The 18,787-nt window shown below is 39.6% G+C and overlaps 1 protein-coding gene across 2 annotated transcripts in view; it reads right to left on the reverse strand.

Annotated features, from left to right (window-relative positions):
• Positions 1 to 1,227: 1,227 nt before the first annotated feature.
• Positions 1,228 to 18,787, reverse strand: part of METTL15 (methyltransferase like 15) — an 84,079-nt gene continuing 66,519 nt past the window's right edge. For both annotated transcript variants that reach the window (XM_050975316.1, XM_050975315.1), the window contains 3 exons: positions 11,858 to 12,049; positions 9,082 to 9,260; positions 1,228 to 1,786 (listed from right to left, as the gene is read on the reverse strand). In XM_050975316.1, the coding sequence (XP_050831273.1) occupies positions 1,341 to 1,786; positions 9,082 to 9,260; positions 11,858 to 12,049 (817 nt within the window). In that variant the 3' untranslated portion in view covers positions 1,228 to 1,340. The remainder of the gene's footprint in view (positions 1,787 to 9,081; positions 9,261 to 11,857; positions 12,050 to 18,787) is intronic.

Here is an 18,787-nt window from a genome sequence, read left to right on the forward strand (position 1 = left end):
AGCTATTTCACTATATTGTATATTAAACAGTGAACCTAAATATCTGTTTGTGTCAGTATGGGCCAAAAGACCACCAGGAAGTCATAATTTACATCAACACAAAGAGGATGCTTGGTCAAAGTCAAGTTCAGAATGATCCAGTCAGTTGCTCAGGAGCCAGTGTAGTGGTCATTTAGCTGAGTCAGAAATTGCATTTTTTTTATTCTACCAACTAAGTTTCAGACATCACAAATGAAATCCAGGTACCAATTTGATTATCTAAATTAAGACTTTTTCCTGAAGAGATGAGTCAGATGTCAAAGAAGTTGAGAAACTTGTACTATTTTCCATTCATTTGTAGCAAATAAAACAAGAAAACCACTGGTCTCTTAAGATAAAACATAACCCCAAAACTAAATTTAATTCATAGTAACTAAACAAGAAATTATGTTACATGTTCTACAGCAGAGTATAGCACCCAAACACAAAGCTAGTGTTAAGCCCTTCCTAAAATAATTTAATACTTACCTCTTAATAAACAATCACCAGCAAAGGAGAACACTTCATAAGACCCACAACACTGCTTTTCTGATGTGTTAATTATAATTCCATCAGCACCTAAAAGTGGTAGAGGATCTGTGCACAGAAGTTATGGCTGCAGGAATAAATTCAGATCATCATGTACAAATCTGACTGCTTTACTGTAGCATCCAAGTGCCAACAGTGGATTTTTAATAACCCTTTCCCCCCCCCAAGATACATGCATTATTTATCATTAAGCAACCAGGTGATCACTCAGACGTTAATACTTTAAAAAAGCTAAGAGTCCATTTAAAAATTCCTGGAAAGAACATGGCACACTGATGTCACTTTATTTCAGGATTACCTCTTGTTCCAGTGGCATTCGTGCAACAAGTTAGCTGGGATACAGAAACAGATAGGTTAAACTTACTCTAGACTAAACCAGACATGTGAATCAGGTGTGTGAAATCCACCCCCATAAAAATATACCTCAATTAGCTACTGAATTTAGACTGTTAATGCCAGGATTTCGAAATTAATCTAAAGCGAATACTATAAATACATCAAACCTGCAATTTTTATAAACTTGGTGTTTGATGCTCTTTTAAAAAAAGATGTCTTTTTTGCATAATTAGAGACACCCACTTATAAACATTTAGTTTGCATTTTTATGCTCTATACTACTTCCTAACCAAAGCACAAAGAAGCACAAAGGTAAGAAAGAAATGTTTTCTCACAGCCTTCATTTTATTTTTTCAGTTTGACCATATCTGTCCAGTTAGCATTCTGGAAAACAGAATTTCTGGAAATGATACAATCATGTAATCATATATTTTGGTTTAGAGTTTAATAGCAGCTCTTAGCTTGGCCGACCTTCCTCTTGGGTTTGTTTGAATATCCTTGGCCTGGGGTGTGAGAACTTTTTTCTGTATAGAAATCCACTTGGAGTTGGATTTTCCACAGGGAGATCCTTGAGTATCTTCTCCTCTGGAGGCATTTTTCAGAGCTTTTCTGATCTTCTGCTTTGAGCCGAGGTTGTGTTTCTCTGTCATGTCAATGCCATGAAGGAAACGTTTGATGATTCGATCTTCCAGGGAATGAAAGGACAGGGCCACAAGGCGACCTCCAGGCCTCAGGAACTTCTCAGCTGTCTTCAGCCCTATCAGGAGTTCATGGAGCTCATCATTCACAAATATCCTCAGGCCTTGGAAAGTTTTAGTAGCAACATGCACGGGTCTCTGAAGCAAGTCCTTCCGTGCGTAGAGAGCTGATGCTGGGAAAGCACCTGTCACACATTTTAAAACGTGCATGTTAATCACTTCATATCTCTACATCTTGACATCTACTCATGCAAGATGACTTTAAAGGAAAGCATAGTCAAAACTGAACCTTGAGTAGTGAGCTTCCTTCTTTGTAATACATCTTTATTTTATGCTTTGAATTTGTGTCCCTGAAAGTAAAGCCTATTAAACTAAGAGGCTTTGTGGTTGGGTTTTTCTCCCTAGAATCTTTTAGAGAAGTTCCTTCTCCAAAAGCATCACCAATTTAAACTAAAATATAATGGCTGAAATCCAGATAAAGAAAAAAAAAAGGACAGACAAGTCTCACTTTACAGCTCAGTGTAAAAAATGTCAGTTTGGAATTTGTGGTTGTGTTATGCTTTTAAGGAAAAAAATTAATGTACAATGGTCACAGTCTTACCTGTGGCTTCCAGATAACTGCATTTCTTCACAGGCAGAGATAACTGAAGACAATGTCTACCTGGCAATAACTATCTTTCAATTAATTACCTGAAGTTTAAAAGAGATATCCTTGTTTGGAAATACCAATTGTTGAACTCTCTGCCTGTGTTTCTTCAAATGTTCACAAAAATCCCTTAAGAAATTTAGAAAATGCAGCTGCCGCTGCTGTGTTTTCATGTGCCTACACAGCACAATGTGTCAAAGTTTGTCAGACCTAAAATCACCAGATTAAATGTTTTTTTATTAGATGCAAAAACCTCCCTTTTCCTTTCCCCAAAATTCCTATGAGTCCAACAAGTTTTTGCAGAGACCAAAAATTTGATAGAAATTTTATTATACCAATATTTATTGTATTTTAAGCTTGAACTTTCATTACATGGATACAGAACAAAAAGCTAGAGAAGCCTGATTTGATGGATCAGAGGAACTAAAGTGCAATATCTGTGAAACTTAAGTAAATTTACAATCTATTAGCTAAGTGACAACAGGAGTCTGGTAAAGATAAATTGAATAAAACATGCTAGCACATAAGTGGACAGTTATTTCTCTAAATAAGAGGCAATACATTTGGTATTACATATGGATTAGAATGCCCAATTTCATGTCAGTGCTAAGCTACAACATAGTGAAGCAAAGAGTTTGAAGTAAACACTGCTGACAATCAAGTAATGGATATTTTACAGAGTGAAGTGAAAGAGGGGAATACTGTACCTCTGAAACCAGTTTTCTAAACTCAAATTTGCATGGGTGATTGAAAAAAATTAATAGAGAAATCATTACCCATGAGAGGCTCACACAGAAGAGTTTATTAGTGTAATTCTTGAGAGTTTACTTATGTCAGAAAGCCTAAGTGTTCACAAAGAACATCACAAACACAAAAGCCATCTCAGTCTTCAGCAAAGACAGAGGAAAATAACGGGATTTTAAAAGTCAGTTGTTATTAACACAGCTATTATCACATATTGTTGGGAAAGATGAAAGTTTGACAAGAAAGTCTTACGGATATGAATGCTTAGCAGAAAGATTCTTAAATGTTGAGTCTGATGAAGGAATAGATATGGAAGCAAGTTTTGATATAGAAGAAAAGAATTGCTGAGCCAGTCTTACTGGATAACCAAGGAGGCAAAGGTTATGTTAGTTGGAAGGGCCCTTTATGACTTCGAGCAAAGGATAAACCCACCCCAAACAAGAAGATGTTTTTACCAAGCAGGAAGATAGCCCAGGCAAACAAGTCAGCAAATGTGGCAAGCAGAAGAAAGGTCTCAGAATTTTCCACTGCAAGAAAACTGAAAAACAACTTCTAATTTATACTGTAATGTACTGACTTTTAGCGAGTGAAGAATAGTAACATGACTATGGTAATTAGAGTAGTTATGATAGGCTATGCACAATAGTTAAGGGATAGATTGGTTCTACTGTATTAAGATGCTCAGCAAAGAAAAGTATATAATGCAATGTAACCAAAACCAAAGGGTCTCCAGGCCTGCCTGCAGCTAGAGCTGACAGCTGTGGGCACAGGCTCTGTCATCCACGGCCCTGGACTGCTGCAACATCTTGGAGGTAATAAATTGCATTTTGAAGAGCCGCCTGGAGTCCCACTTCCCTCATTTCAGCTCTTACAACACGTGCTATGTCCGTAAGTTATGTTTTTGCATAACTGATTTTCCTACCTTCCTCCTCTGAACTCCAAAGCTAACAGCTCCTAAAGTCACTGAAGAGACCCCATTGTAGCTGTGGCTACTTCCAATCCCTATAGTCTGAATCCTTCAAGAGAGAACGTGGCAACAAGACTGACTTCTCCCAGCCAAGGAGTGCATGTGAATTTGTGGCTTAAGCTGTCTCACAAAGCAGTACATAGATGCAGCCTGCAGGACTGAAGTTTCTTCATCATTTACCGACTCCAGAAAAAGCTGCACTAGCTGGTCAATGTAATTCCTGTCCTCTAGAACATAACCTTCTGTACTGACCATGAGTCACAAACAGAACGTGTGCTCTCACTGATGAGGTCACAAAGCTCGTTTTGATGAGAGACCGCAACTAAAAGGAGAGCTAAAAACCACAGAGCATGAGGAATCCCAAGAAACCAACACCAAGCTGTGCCTACTGGCATGGTCTCTGTTTCCATGTCTCTTTGCACACCTAAAAATGGGTTCTTTGAAAATGGAGCCGTTGGAACATCCACTGAGTGCCAGCTGTGTGTGATGAGAGCTGTGTCTCAGTGCACAGCATAAAGGAACATCATCCTAGGCAAAATAAATATAACTTTGTTTAGGTCAAGTAACAGCCACCAGCACTGGTAGGATGCTCAGAACTATGGAATGAATCAAGAACTATGGAATTAATCAGATTAGAAGGAATTCTTCCCTTGGTGGGTGGGGAGACACTGGAATAGGTTGCTCTGTAGATTCCCCATTCCTGCAAATGTCCAAGTCCAGGCTGGACAAGGCTTGGAGCAACTTGGTCCAGAGGAAGGTGTCCCTGTCCATGGCAGGGCCGATGGAACTGCATGGGCTTTAAGGCCCTTCCAACCCAAACCATCCTGTCAATCTAAATTCAACTTCAAAAGGCTTTGTAAAAATGTAAATGGACATAGCATACTGATCATCTGGGCAGGTTTTCATTGGTCTGCTCAGCAACATTGATATTCTGCAACTGCAATACTGAGCAGATGAATAAAAGAACAGTGACACTCAGGCTATTAGCATGACTAGGACACTAACAGGTCTTTGGGAAGTTCCTCTACTAATCCTGCTGTGGCTGTTGAGTGCAGTTTCCTCCTACAATAACCTTCTATGACAATTAACTCTGACATTAATTTATTACTGTGAATAATTTATCACATACTGAGGAAAAATTAATTAATGCCCAGATATATTCTGTAAGTGTAGCACAACCTTACATGCCTCAGCTGAACATGCACAAAGAGCACTGCAGCTCCTAAAATAAAGCACAGAATACCAGTATTCAGGAAATTGGTAAAGAAATGCAGCCACTTTGCAGTTTTATGCAACCAAAACCTCCCAGACTAAAACCAAAATCAAACTTCTTACATGTTCAAGGACTTACTGATCTACTGTCAAAGACTGGGATTAACTCATAAATGTCATCTCTGGTTATTCTAATCTGGTTATTATTAAATATTAAATGTAATTTCTGTCACACTGGTCTTCAGCTTTTTAGCCAAGGCAATGGATTCTGATCTATGTTCTATGGGTGAAAAATGCCCCTATCACTCTTACTCCTCTACTTCAGTTAAATCAAAATCTATTTGCGCTTTCTGCTCAGGCACATCACTTCTCACCCAGGCCCCTCCAGTTACCAAGACACTTAAAGAAAATCCTTCCTAGTAACTGGCTGTTCAATGCACAAAAACTTGGAAAAAATTAAAAAAAAAAATTGTATGGAAAGATTATAAAGTGAATTTCATTCATAAAAACACCACACTCCTGGCTAGATGACTGGTTTGGAATCCCAGTGAGAGAAATATCCATTTTTAGTTTCAGGATGCCCTGATGATATTTACACTTTAAAAAAATCTAATAGGCTCTCACGTTGAAACGCACTGAAATTTGAAAAGCTTGTGAATGGAATTAGCAGTGTGCTGTGCCTGTCAATAGGAACTATCCAAGTCCCCAGAGTGTGGGAGAGTGTAAGAATAAATTCAGAGCCTGCACCTGTTGGCAGGAATTCATCTGTTGCATTAGCACTGCGCTTAATAAGTTTCTGTGACGCAACCAATGTCCTTTTGTCTGGGCTCCCTCTGCACAGTGTTAATTCTCACCCAGCTGAAATGCAGGCAATATTACAAATTCCAAACTGATAATTAAAGCCTGTAAAAGTGAGCCACTCTGAAAGAAATTGACTTCACTGATTAAAATTCTCTTTAAACTTGGAAAATTTTTTTAACATGTCATCATCAACTCCTTTCAAGTTAAGGCCAGATGATCACATGATCTCAAAATTGTCTGTTCATAGATTATGTACCTAAATTATGCTCAGAAAAAATAAATTTTGAACAAAAATTAATAGATAAAAAAGGAGTATATTGCCCCCTGAAAAGAAATCAAAATAAACCATTACTTGTACAGAAAAAGCACATGAAAATTATGTCCTAAAAATGTCACAATTTTTCATGAGTTTTCCTACACATGCAGTCAGACCTAGTATTTCCAAACAGCTCAATGAGGTACAACAAAAGACATGAGGAAGTGCTTCTTAATCAACTTTCACACATCTATTCACCACTCTTCAGCTGAGAACTACTGATTTTCAGTATTTACAGAGCACTCGATGTGCAAACAGCTCTGTGAAAATAAAAAACAGTGAGAAGAGTTCCACTGTGCTGCAGGAAAAGATGCTGTTCCCCAAACTCCTCCTACTGAAGATTCTACAGCTCCTAGAGATCTTATTTAAACAGATCAGAAGCCTTTTGGATAATATTTATAATATTATTTTGTCACCAGGAGGAAGACAAAATTTTTAAAATTTTTAATGCTGTTTTTTTAGCTTGGTTTTTTTTTTTTTTGAAACTACATCCTTCACTTTTATCTCCCAATGGATTAGGAACTGCAATACATGTTCTAAGCTTTTGAGGGATGGTAGGAAAGACCAGAAATCTAGCATTCTAGCAAAAGAAATTAAATTTTCCAAGCTCAGGTTAGTCCAAGTCTAGATTCACTGGGATTCTGCTGATCAGCTGGACCATAAGATAAAACTTGGGAACTCTGGAACACCTGAAGCCACAGTAATCAGTAAGAGGAGAAAGAAATACAGGCACTACACAGATTCTCAGATGCTGACACCCAGATTCATTGGCTAGATTATTTTGCTTATGTTCTGGTTCCTGTACCAGGCAAAAATGATGACCCTGCTCTGGAAGATAATCAGGCTTGCAGAAAATCTGCAAAATCTAAAATGTGAGATTTTACTACTCTAATTAATATTTTATTTTTTAAAGGACATAAAATTTAACTAATAGGTCATAAATCTTACTCTGGTCAAGTTTTGAATTAGTCAGTGTTGTTTTGGGCTGTGCCATCAAGAGGTTCCTGTAGCTGTGGTCTCTGGCACTGTAGCTTTGGCTTATCCCAATAACTTCACCAATATAATTCCATGTAAAAATATATGTTCATTACAGATGATAAATGAATCAAAATATCACAATTATGAAAAACTTCCTTAAGGTTTCCTTAATTAGTATACAAATTGAGAGGATCCACCACAGTGCTTCCTTACTGGACAAACCAAATTAAAACTGGAAGAAGTTTTATGCAAACAGGGATCAGTGTAACAGCTCTAAAATTGTTATAATTACTTGTGTACTCTCAAAAAAGCCCACCAAACATACATACTTGTTGTTTTGGCAGATGTGTGCTGGACTCATTGTTTTTGGCATGTACACTACCTGATGCATACCTGACTTGGGGATCAAGACGCTCTTCAGACATAGCAGGGAATTTAAAGTGAGGACAAAAAAAAAAAAATCCTTCTCATGGTCAAAGCAAGGGAGCATCAACTGCTGACTCACAAGCAGCACATGAAACATGAATGGATCTCCAATCCTGCCTTGCATACACCTGTATTTTCATTCCCTTACTTCCAGCTATGGCACCAAATGATTTCAGAATTACTGAGTTGCTTGTGTGTAACATGTTATGTCTTTAACACAGTGAGACAGTTGCTTCCAGCTCAGGGGTAGTACATTGTCTGGACCAGCACATTTTCAAAAAGCATGGAGTATATATGACAGAGCTCACAATTGTTATTTCAGGATATTGCTAATGATGACATTAAAAATTTAAAAGTTTACAAAAGCCTCATAGTGCTTTGTCTCTTTTATTTTTATTTTTTTTTAAGATTGGTTATATTTACTGTATTTACAGCAGGGGCTTACAACAGCAAGCAGTGTCTTCAGGTCCTTTTATCTTTTCAGCTCAACTTTGAGCCTTGGTTGACTGGGCATTTTGCTAAAGTATCCTGACTTCTACAAATCCAGACCTTTTAATTTCTCCTCAGACTTCTTGTTTAAGTCATACAAATTTTTAAGAATACCATGAAATTTTTAATACTCTTCAGGATACCGATAAAATATTTTACACTGTTCTTTAGCAAATGTTAAATTTGATTAGAATTTTAAAGGTCTCTATTCAAAGTCAGCAGTTTAGACTTATCTGTGACAAGATGCAGTGATTTTTATCATTTGGGTAAAAAAAATAAAAACATCCTGATGCTACATATTATCTAAATGAACAGGATTTGTGTCTTAGGCAAATTTTTACTTGAGAAAACAAACATAAAGGTTCTTGATGGAAGCACTGCTCCTGCCTAACTGCATTTTCTTCAAGCTGTTTACAGTGAGGAGCAAGGAAGATGAAGTGTTTCAATATTCTCTTCAGGCTGATCTAGTTGGCATGCACAAGGTGAAGCAAGCCATTTATTGCTTTGTGCTTCCTGATTCTTTAAAAAGACAGAAATGATCTGATTTTACTGGTAATTGGAAACTGCCATGGTACCTCCCCTTAAAATATTAAAATACAGAAACTTCAAACTAGGACAGATATGACATATCTGGTATTTGAAAGGATCAATAGCCAGGACAAAGAATACCCAAGGCTGCTGTCATTCTGGGGTGGACAAAATGATAAATCACTTCATGTTAAATCTATTATTGAACTGATTGTCAAATTAAAATACAAAAAAAAAAAAAAAAGAAGAGAGCTGACATCAGAGCAGAAGGGGCAGGATTAGACCCCGCATCACTCCAAGTACAAATAGATCCCTCTGGGACTTGGCAGGGATTAATATTTCCTTCCCTTCTGTGCAGAATTAATGAGGGTACCTGCCACAATGCTTGCCAGCTGCCTGGTGCTGGTGATGGGGTAGATGCTGCGTGCCTGCACGATGGCAGAGGCGATCCTCCTGGCATGCCTCTCCTCGCCGTACGCGCTGAGCACCGCTGCCAGCGCCCGCCGGTCCAGGGCATTCACCACATCAGCAGCCGTGGCCATGGCAGGGCATCTACACACAGAGCAGCCAATTAGTCCAGTTAGTGCTCCGACCTCAACTGCCATCCACCAGAGGTGAGCTCTCACAGAGCCACACACACACACACACACACACTCTGCACACTGCTTGGGAGGTGTGCACATTGCAGGTGGCAGCGCTGTGGAAGCAGCTCTCACCTTTTACATCCCCTTCTCTCGCTGCTCTAGGTAGAGTTTGTCCCCTAACTTCAGCTGGAACAGCTTTAACTTCCAAGTGCTGTTATAAACCATGTTTGTGCCTTTTAAACCCCTTTCTCTTGCTGGTCTAGGTGGAGTTAGTTCCTTAACTTCAAGCAGAACAGTTTTAACTTCCAAGTGTTGTTATAAACCATGCTTGTAGCTTTTAAACCTCTTTCTCTCGATGATATAGGTGGAGTTTGTTCCTCAACTTCAATGAGAACAGTTTTAACTTCCAAGTGTTGGTATAAACCATGCTTGTGCCTTTTACACCCCCTTTTCTCACTGGTCTAAGTGGAGTTTGTTCCCTAACTTCAGTTAAAACAGTTTTAGCTTCCAAGTGTTATCATAAACTGTAGTTAATAGTTTAGAATAAAGAATTTATTGTATGTTTTCCCTGATTAGTTAACCCATAGACGATATTCATAAAATACCCTGAACTGTTTCAGTAGCCAAGTGACAGAGATTTAGATAGACAGATTGAAGGCTTACACTGTTTAAATTGTAATAGGTCCTGTAGTTTATATGACTAGGTAATTTCTATTATCTCAGAACAGTATTACTCTATAGATTCTTATGCCTTTTAGTGAAAAGTAATGTTTAATTATCTTCATTAGCAATTATTTTCATAGCAGGAGATTTGAAATAAAAGATCCTTGAAATAAGTTCTGGCTAGAAAATAACATATGATGCAAGGTGGCTGAAACGAACCCGTAAGAGGCAAGTTTATATTCTAAATCTGGCTTAAGAGAAATAATTTCCATCCTAGCACGATACTGGAATATATTTATTCTTAATTTAACATTACTTTTCACTAAAAGGCATAAGAATCTATACAGTAATACTGTCCTGAGATAATAGAAATGACCTAGTCATACAAACAACAGGATTTATTACAATTTAAACCGTGCAAGACTTCAATCTATGTATCTACATCTCTGTCACTTGGCTACTGAAATAGTTCAGGGTATTTTATGAACATCATCTGTGGGTTTACTAATCAGAGAAAACATCCAAACTACCTAGTAAATTCTCTTCTAAATTCTCTTCTTTGCTTTCAGGCATTTTTTACTCCCCTGCAGTATCTTACAAAAGATAAAAAAACTTAGAGGCAAGTAGTATCATAGCAACAACCACAGTGCAAGGCTTTTGTAATGTCTCAGGTACCCTTTGTTCTTAGGCTGCTGTTCTGTGTTTGTTTTCTCATGATGCATCTGAATTACATATCAGCCTGGAGTTCAGATTCCTGAAATCTGAGGACTGAATCCCAGGAGAACCATGGGAGCATTTTGCACAAGACCAGAAAAAGCAAGTATCATGAAATTTGCTGTGTTAAGACTTAGCATTAATACGGTAAGCCAATTCCTTAGAAATTGAGACTTCCCATTGACTCTTGTGGGCAACGGAAGAACAAATGGCATTTCTTAAGACACCACATTCATCAAAACACCAAGAAAGAACTGCCATTCTCTGTCATGTAAAGTGCCATGCAATTACAGCCATAACCCAGACAAGACAGATCTTTGGTTGCTCATGCAAAAGGCTGAGTGCTGCAGACATACATCAGGTTGTCTGAAGATGAAAAACACTGCATAAGTGGAAATTATCACTCCACGACTAATTTTCATGCTCTTGTAAGTACTGAACACTAATTGAAATTTAAATACAGGTGATTTACTCAGTAACCATTAATTTGACAATTAAGTAAGCCTGATGTGCCTTCTACACAAAGAGAAAGGAAACTTTTAATTTTGCTAAGCAGAACTTACAACAAACACGTGGGCATGGAAGACAATGTCCCACTAGCATGCTAAAAGCAATGTGGCTATCTGATTTAAGCTAGCAGATATAATGAAGAGAATTTTATTTATTTATTTTTATGATGCTCCTTTCACAGAGAAGCAACTGGATCAAATGGTCATTGCACAAAAGAGAGATGCTGCTCCTTTCCTGAGGGAGCAACTGGACCTGCTCAAGTGAACTCTCCACAAACAGCAAGTGTGGGAGAAAAGGAAAGGGACTGCAGCAAGAAGTTGCGAGTCTGCAGAACAAGTACAGGCAGAGAAGCTGTGGAAATAACAGGCCTCTGAAAGAGAGATGTTCCTGTAACTGTGCACCACACACTCCAAAAATGTTACCATTTAAAGGTGCAGTTAATGAAACATTACTGTTAAATCACCCACTACTGGAACCTTCCCCTCATTTCCAAGAAAGCAAAGGGCTGAGCACTGAGACAGAAAAAAGCTTTTTGGCAGAAGAAAGACAGGATAGTTGTGCAGTATCAGATGTGGTTTGAGGATAAGGATTCTCCATTTGAAGAGGAAAGGAAACGCACAGGGGTTGCAGAGCAGCCAGTCTTTGAGGTTCAAGAAGAAATGTTCTATTATAGTGTACCTGTCATGATCCATCCTCATGTCCAAGGGCCCATCCTTCTGCAGGGAAAAGCCTCTTTCAGGTGTGTCTAACTGCATGGAAGAACAGCCAGCATCCAGGAGAACTCCATCCAGAGTGCCTGGCTCAACCCCAGACGAGATTAACAAAGCCTCTGACTGGCTGAACCTTCCCAGGAGAGGCTGAAGCTGGTTCCTGTAAGAAAGGAAAAAATGAATAGCCCCAAGTTTAGTTATAACAATGCCATCTTTCCCCCTTGCACAGCAGGAATTAGATAATAGCACTCAACTTGTCTCGGAAGCAATAGGGCTATTCCCAAAGTAATAGTTTATGTCTTCTCATATGCCGACATTGAAAACTGGTCCAGAACACCCCTCAGTGGCTACTTCAGCTTTAACTCTTTACTCTCTTCCTGCTTTATCTTAAAGAAATGGAAAACTGACTATAATTTAACTCTTTTCAGTTCACAAAAACTCAAGACACCTTCATCAGCAATGTCCTGACTACTGAAGTACCTGTCCCACTCAGCAGGGCCCTTAGTAAAGCAAGGCCAAGATGCAGAAAAGAAAGAACAGATCTAGAGAAGCAGACAAAATGGAATAAGAGGGCACAACCTTGTGGTTAATATTTACCCAGCAGGAAAACAATTCCAAATTCCTGCCATGGGACCAAACATGTTTTTAGTGGCATTTGTCATTTTAAAACTAACTGGGAGAATGAGGTGCACTCAACCACAAGCTGGCAAAACTCTTTCTGCATATTGGATTTAGGCACCTGATCACTGCAGAGAGTGGTTTAACATGCACTTCTGTGCTTACTGCTCTTTCTTGGATTCAAAGTGGTTGTTTCTTAATGTTCCCATGCTGGCAAGGAAAAGAGGAATGGCAAGGGAGAAGAGAACACACCTTAGGCACACAAGTGTGTGTCCCAGTGCTGGAACAATGCTCTCAGGCACAAGATGGAATTCCTGGGGTGTCCTGGACTCAGTGATCCTGATGGCTCTGCTCCAGCTCAGGCTACCCTGTGATTCCATCATCTCTGAGGTTGCCACTGCTCTCTTGGGTTTCTAATCCCAAACTTCTGGGTTTTGCCTATATATAAGGTGGCTTACAACTGCACAATTTATTTTACCCGTCTCTCAAAATCGAAATGGAGTTCACAGGCTTAGAAAGATTAATCAACAAATTATTGCATTTTTAAGCAGTACCTGCAAAATAGAACACATTTCTGGAAGCCACTGATTCCATGTGGAGAGAAACAGCTCCATTAAAAGGAAGACACTTATGACTCCAACCACATGGAAGAGCACTGAGCTACACAAGGCTCTCCTCATCAGAGCAGAACAAATCCACCCAGTAAACAGAGCACAGAACAGAATCTGGGAAACAGTGTGAATGGACAAGGTCCACCAGGGATATCATGATGGAACACACAATTTGGAATTGGTTTCTGTCCAGCCCATGACTGAACACAGCTACTCAGCATAATAAGAACTGACAGCTCCTGAAAAGCACCATGATCCACTTCAGTCACTTAAACCTATTTAAGGTACATAGTTAGATAGTTTTGAGATTGTATTTCCTCCCCAATATAATCAGCGGAATTTCCTTGAAAATGCATACTCCTTTTTCCAGCTGGGCAGTGTTTCTACCTTTCTGACTCATGCAAATGAATGAACTTTAAAATTCCATATGTGGAAGATGAAAATAAAATTAGACCTGGATAAAACTATAAATTGCCATTGTCCAGTTCCCCAGCAGACAGTAATCCATGTCAGGGGCTCTGAAGTAGTGCTCTGCAAACCTATCTGAAAAATTACTCTGAACAGTATTTATTTATTGCTAGAATTTTTCTTACATTTCTTTAAGCAAGTCAAAATACGTGGATAGCTAAGATATTTGTGACAGCTTTTGGGTTGTGATCTGCCAAACTTTTGTGATTAGAAAAGGTTAATTAAAAAAATAAGTAAATTTTGACTAAGCAGAAATTCAGTCTTTGGTAGAGAGATGCTTCAGCTGGAACATAATCTGGAGATTGCAAATAAAAAGAAAAAAAAGGTTGAGGAATTATTAGGTTGACATTTGATGTCAGTCTTGAGCTGTGTGGAATTACAGTAAATGTAAAGTATATATAAAGTGTTTGTTATGCACTGCCCTGTGGGTACAAATGGTGGATACAGGCATCCTGGTGATTATAAATTACAATTAATTACAATAAAAATATTTTAAAATAAAATACTATAATATTAATAAATTAATTTATAAATTCTCACTAAAACCAGTGGCTTTTATGAGGTTATAATGACTGTATTACAAGGTCCAGGCCAGCTCTCTGGATTCCTGTTCCTCTGTGGAACAGAAGACACAGTTTTAAGCATCTTGGGTAACTCATCCCCTTCCATTAATCAAACCAAGTGCACAGCAATGAAAGATTTATCACCATATGAAAGGAAACACAAATATCAACTCTCTTTTTGGTCAGGTAGTAATGATGATAGTGATGAAAATGACTAATCTACTAGATTATAAGCATGCCATATTTATTTGAAATAAAATATTTCACCAAGAGTTCAGAACATTTGTTAGAAGACAAAGAAACTCTCCCATAGTCTATCGTTCTTCATGCCTATACTCAAATAAAACCTGCCAGTTAACACACAGGATTTCACAAAATATTCTTCATTTCCCCTCAACTTCCTTTTGAATTCAGGTTTTATTTATGTGATCTGTAAATCCACTTCCCAGAAAAATCTCAAATAAATAATAAATAATGAGCTGTTAAACTATGTTGAAAACCTTTATTTTCTACAGTCACATGCCTTCTGCTCTACCTAGATATGCAGAATTCTTGCCACTTTCTTTTTCAGCCTTCCAATGTTTTCTTTGGTCAACAGAGGATTTATGTTCTATGACATACTTACACCTAGTGTGAAAATCTATTACACTTCCTTGTCTTAATTTATTGCAAAACCAGTGCTCAGTGGAAAAAGCAGGCAAGGTAAACCAGGGAACATCTGTAAACAGCAATTAAAACAGCCAAGTTTATAGTTCTGAGAAGCCTGAGATGAGAGACAAAACATCCCAGAGCAAGACTGGGTGGGGATTTTCACCATTGCTGACACCTTGGAAAGCTGCTAGGACTACAAAGGGTCCCTGTAATCATTTTAGGCAGTCTTAGAAGGCTAAAATCTGACTAAACCAAGTTGCCTTGCTTAAGAGAAAATATTTAAACTTAGTACTTGAGCAGCATTTTATATATTCAGAATGTTTTAGTAACATAAAAAACTATGAAGAGCTTTTAGCTTCTCTTATAAATGGAGAAACAAGACTTGTAGGGTTTAATATTTAATGACTTGAAGACACCACATAGAAAAGCTAAGACAATTTCAGAAACCATGGTCTGAGGATGTAAGAAAGCAGAAAATACCTGTCATATTAGCTCTCATTTGGGGAGGTGTGCATGGGGTAATAGCATGACAGTTTTTCAGCAAATTCCCAACTTCTAAAGACAAGCAATCTCTAATTTCTCAAAATATTCAACATGTTCACTCCCTTTTTAGTAATCTTGTCCTGGTTTAGGGCAAATTTGGGAGAGAATCCCCCAAAAGGGCTTCTCCAAAAAACAAACCCACACAGCCTCTCCCTCCGACCGGTTTGGGAAGAATTCCTTGGAGAGAAGTGGAAAGAACCTGTTCATTTAACAGGCACTGCACCCCCCAGCACACAAAATGAACAATACCAGATGACACCGCTCTTTCACCACTCTGAAAAAGATGACAAATTCAGAAAGTCTCTCTTGGGGGTGGTCACTGTTATCAGTCCCTCCAGCACTGGTGCAGCTGTTGCAGCCACAGGGTGCAAACTCTCTCTCAGTGTTTCCCAGGTCCCAGTCTGGAGCAGGTTTGGGTAGATCCAAACAGGAAAGGAGAAACAGTCCAGGAAGGAATTTGGACTGTTTAGCTAAATTAACTAATGAGAAGAGGGGGAAAAAAAAAAAAAAGCAAGAGCAAGCGAAGCAGAAGCAAGAGCAAAAAGCAGGACAAAAAGCAAAAAAGCAGCAACATGCACTGGTGCTCTCTGGATGTCCCGCTGAGTGGCTGATGAGAGACCCAAAACAAAACTTTCACTCTGCCAGTCTTAAAGACACAGAACATAATATCCAGCATAAATTACATACACACAAATGGGGATAACAGTCACCCTAGGACAACATCCTACAGGAAAAATGTATGTAAGATTTCAAAGAATCCTGGGAATATGAACAATCTGGCCTACTTTAAAAAGAATAAAAAGTTATTCACAGCAGCTAAGGTTGTGGGGCCTTAACAGATTTTCCTGTGCAACAACTTCAGAAGATTGCAGAATTCTTGGGAAATAACACATTTGGAAAATAATACAGAACCTTGGGTTCAGGTCCTTTGTTCAGGTCATAACACAGTATTTTATTTATGTCGTGACACATAGCATAGTAATTCTGCTAGACAGAACTTGATACACACTTCTCAAGCACAGGAAAGAGCAGAATGAGAAAGTGAGTTCAGTGCTTCCTAAAGTATTTCAGGCTCTGCAGGTTTAATCTCTGGTATTCTGCAATGCTTTATAAAAATATTTATTTCTCATTTTACTCAGTTGAGAGGGATCCACACAGAAAAAAAAAAAAGAAAAAAAAAGTAAAGCATTAACACAGCTTCAACAAAATAAATGGAATCTTTTCTGTCATCTAATTTCTCTTGATTGCCACAGACATTGACATGACATGAATCATTCAAGTAATTTCACAGAGATGTACAATGATGCTTTGATGGTGCTTCAGCATTTTTTTATGTATTCATAATAACACTTGCTCCTGATGTTTCACTATTGCTCCACTTAAAAACTCTGTGTATAAATACACACCCATCCCTTGCCAGCAGTGAAAACTACATTTCACCCAACCAGAACAAATGCTTTCTCCAGGAGAAGAGAAAACCAAGTTTTTCAGTCAACTCTTGGCATTGCACACCAAACAAGGAGACCAAGGTGTGGAGTTTGGCTGTTTGTCTCTGTCCCCACACACGCTTAGGGTGGTTCTGGCAGGCTGTGTCTCAAAAGATGGGTCTGGACTCCAGGATTTTTCGGTCTTCAGAATTGTTTATTACATCTTATCTGTACAGTCCCTTCTCTGCCCGACTGGGATCTGACCAGCACGGCAGCCAAAGCCACTCTGGCCACCCCCAAGGCGGGCACATCTTTTATAACAAAAACCACGTATGTTATATTTAATTTTCATCCCCAATACCTGTCACCCTCGTCACCGGATACATTCTCACCCCAGACCAATCCCCAAATGCCAACACCACAGCAGAAGATGGATGACAAGAAGAAGGAGGAAGAGTCTTGTGACCTGCCTTGTTTCCTCCATCTTGTCTCCATAACCCCCCTGTACAGAAACCCCAAAATCTGTAATTTACCCTATAACTACATTTTCCCTTCACCATTCACACCCGGGTAATTCCCACAGGTTCCATCTCCTCATACATCGGTGGCACATCCCTAGATGGATCAAAATCAAGCCACCAAGTGCTTTTGGCAACATTCCAAGACCCCCGAGACCCCCAAGGGTTCTCTCGGTAGCTCTGGACATCAGGAGTGATGTTCTGAGTTCCCACACCAAGGTGGTGCTTGGATGCAGTGACTGCACTGGGATTGCCATCAGGGGCCAAGCAGCCCCAGCTGTGATGAGGATACAGACCTGGTTTGACGCTGCCTCACCTGGCTGAGGTCACCCCCAGCTGTCATTTTCACTCCTGGCTGCACTGCCCCAGGCACAGCCAGAAGCAAACTGTGAAGTATTCCGGCCATAAATCCCAGGAAGTTCCAGCATCCTGGGAATTGTGGTGTGTTACTGCACCTCAGTGCAACATCCCTCTCAGAAAATGGACCTGAAAACTTTGCAAAAAAACTTTACATGACCTTTATCAGATGGAAATTTGGCACGGTTTTCATGCTTGCTAAGTGTATTGGTTTGCATGTCCTGGTTTGGCAGGGGGGGCACGGAGGTGGCTCCTGTGAGAAGCTGCTGGAAGCCTCCCCCATGCCCAGCAGAGCCAGTCCCTACTGGCTCAGAGGATGGACCTGCTGCTGGCCAAGGCTGGGACAGGGACAGTTGCTGGGAATACCTCTGGGATTTACAGATTGAAGAAGAAATCAAAGCAAAGCTGGGAGCCAGTTTTAATTCCAGCCAGAGAAGAGGAGGAGGAGGTGAAAACATGTGAGGGAAAGAACCTGGAGACACCAAGGGCAGTGGGGAAGGAGGGGCAGGAGGTGCTCCAGGGCCAGAGCTGAGATTCTCTGCAGACCCTGGGGATGATCAGCAGCTGAGCCCTTGCAGCCTGTGGGGATGCAGGGATTCAGGAGGGATGCAGGGATCCACCCACAGCCCATGGAGAACCAGGGGAAATGCAGGGATCTAGGGGAGGATGCAAAGACCAACAGGGAATGCAGAGATCCACCCACAGCCTGTGGAGATCCAGGGGGGATGCAGAGATCCAGGAGGGGATGCAGAGATCCACCCCCAGCCCGTGGCAGAGGTGCCCAGATAATTTCTCCTGGTTCTTATCTGAATCCACGAACCCTTTATTAAATTTTCTCTCCTCTGTCCAGCTGCAGAGAGGTATGAGTGGCTTTTGTGGGTGCCTGGCATCTGGCCAGGGTCCACCCACAGCAGCAAGAAAAAAAAGTGATACCGAAAATTGTGGCATCTATCACCTTTTAAGCCAACTGTGTCATTACATTTCTAGTTTTATATAAAAATAAATTACAGATATCTATGGAAAGCCCAGTAGCTACTTGAGAGCTAACAACTCAGTCTAGGTGATGTTTTGTGCCACAAAATTACAAACTGAAATCTCAGCCATTGATTAACAAAGGCCTGAGAACTGGAAGTGTATGTAGA

This window comes from Serinus canaria, chromosome 5, assembly GCF_022539315.1.
Source record: "Serinus canaria isolate serCan28SL12 chromosome 5, serCan2020, whole genome shotgun sequence".
Classification (NCBI taxonomy): Eukaryota; Metazoa; Chordata; class Aves; order Passeriformes; family Fringillidae; genus Serinus; species Serinus canaria.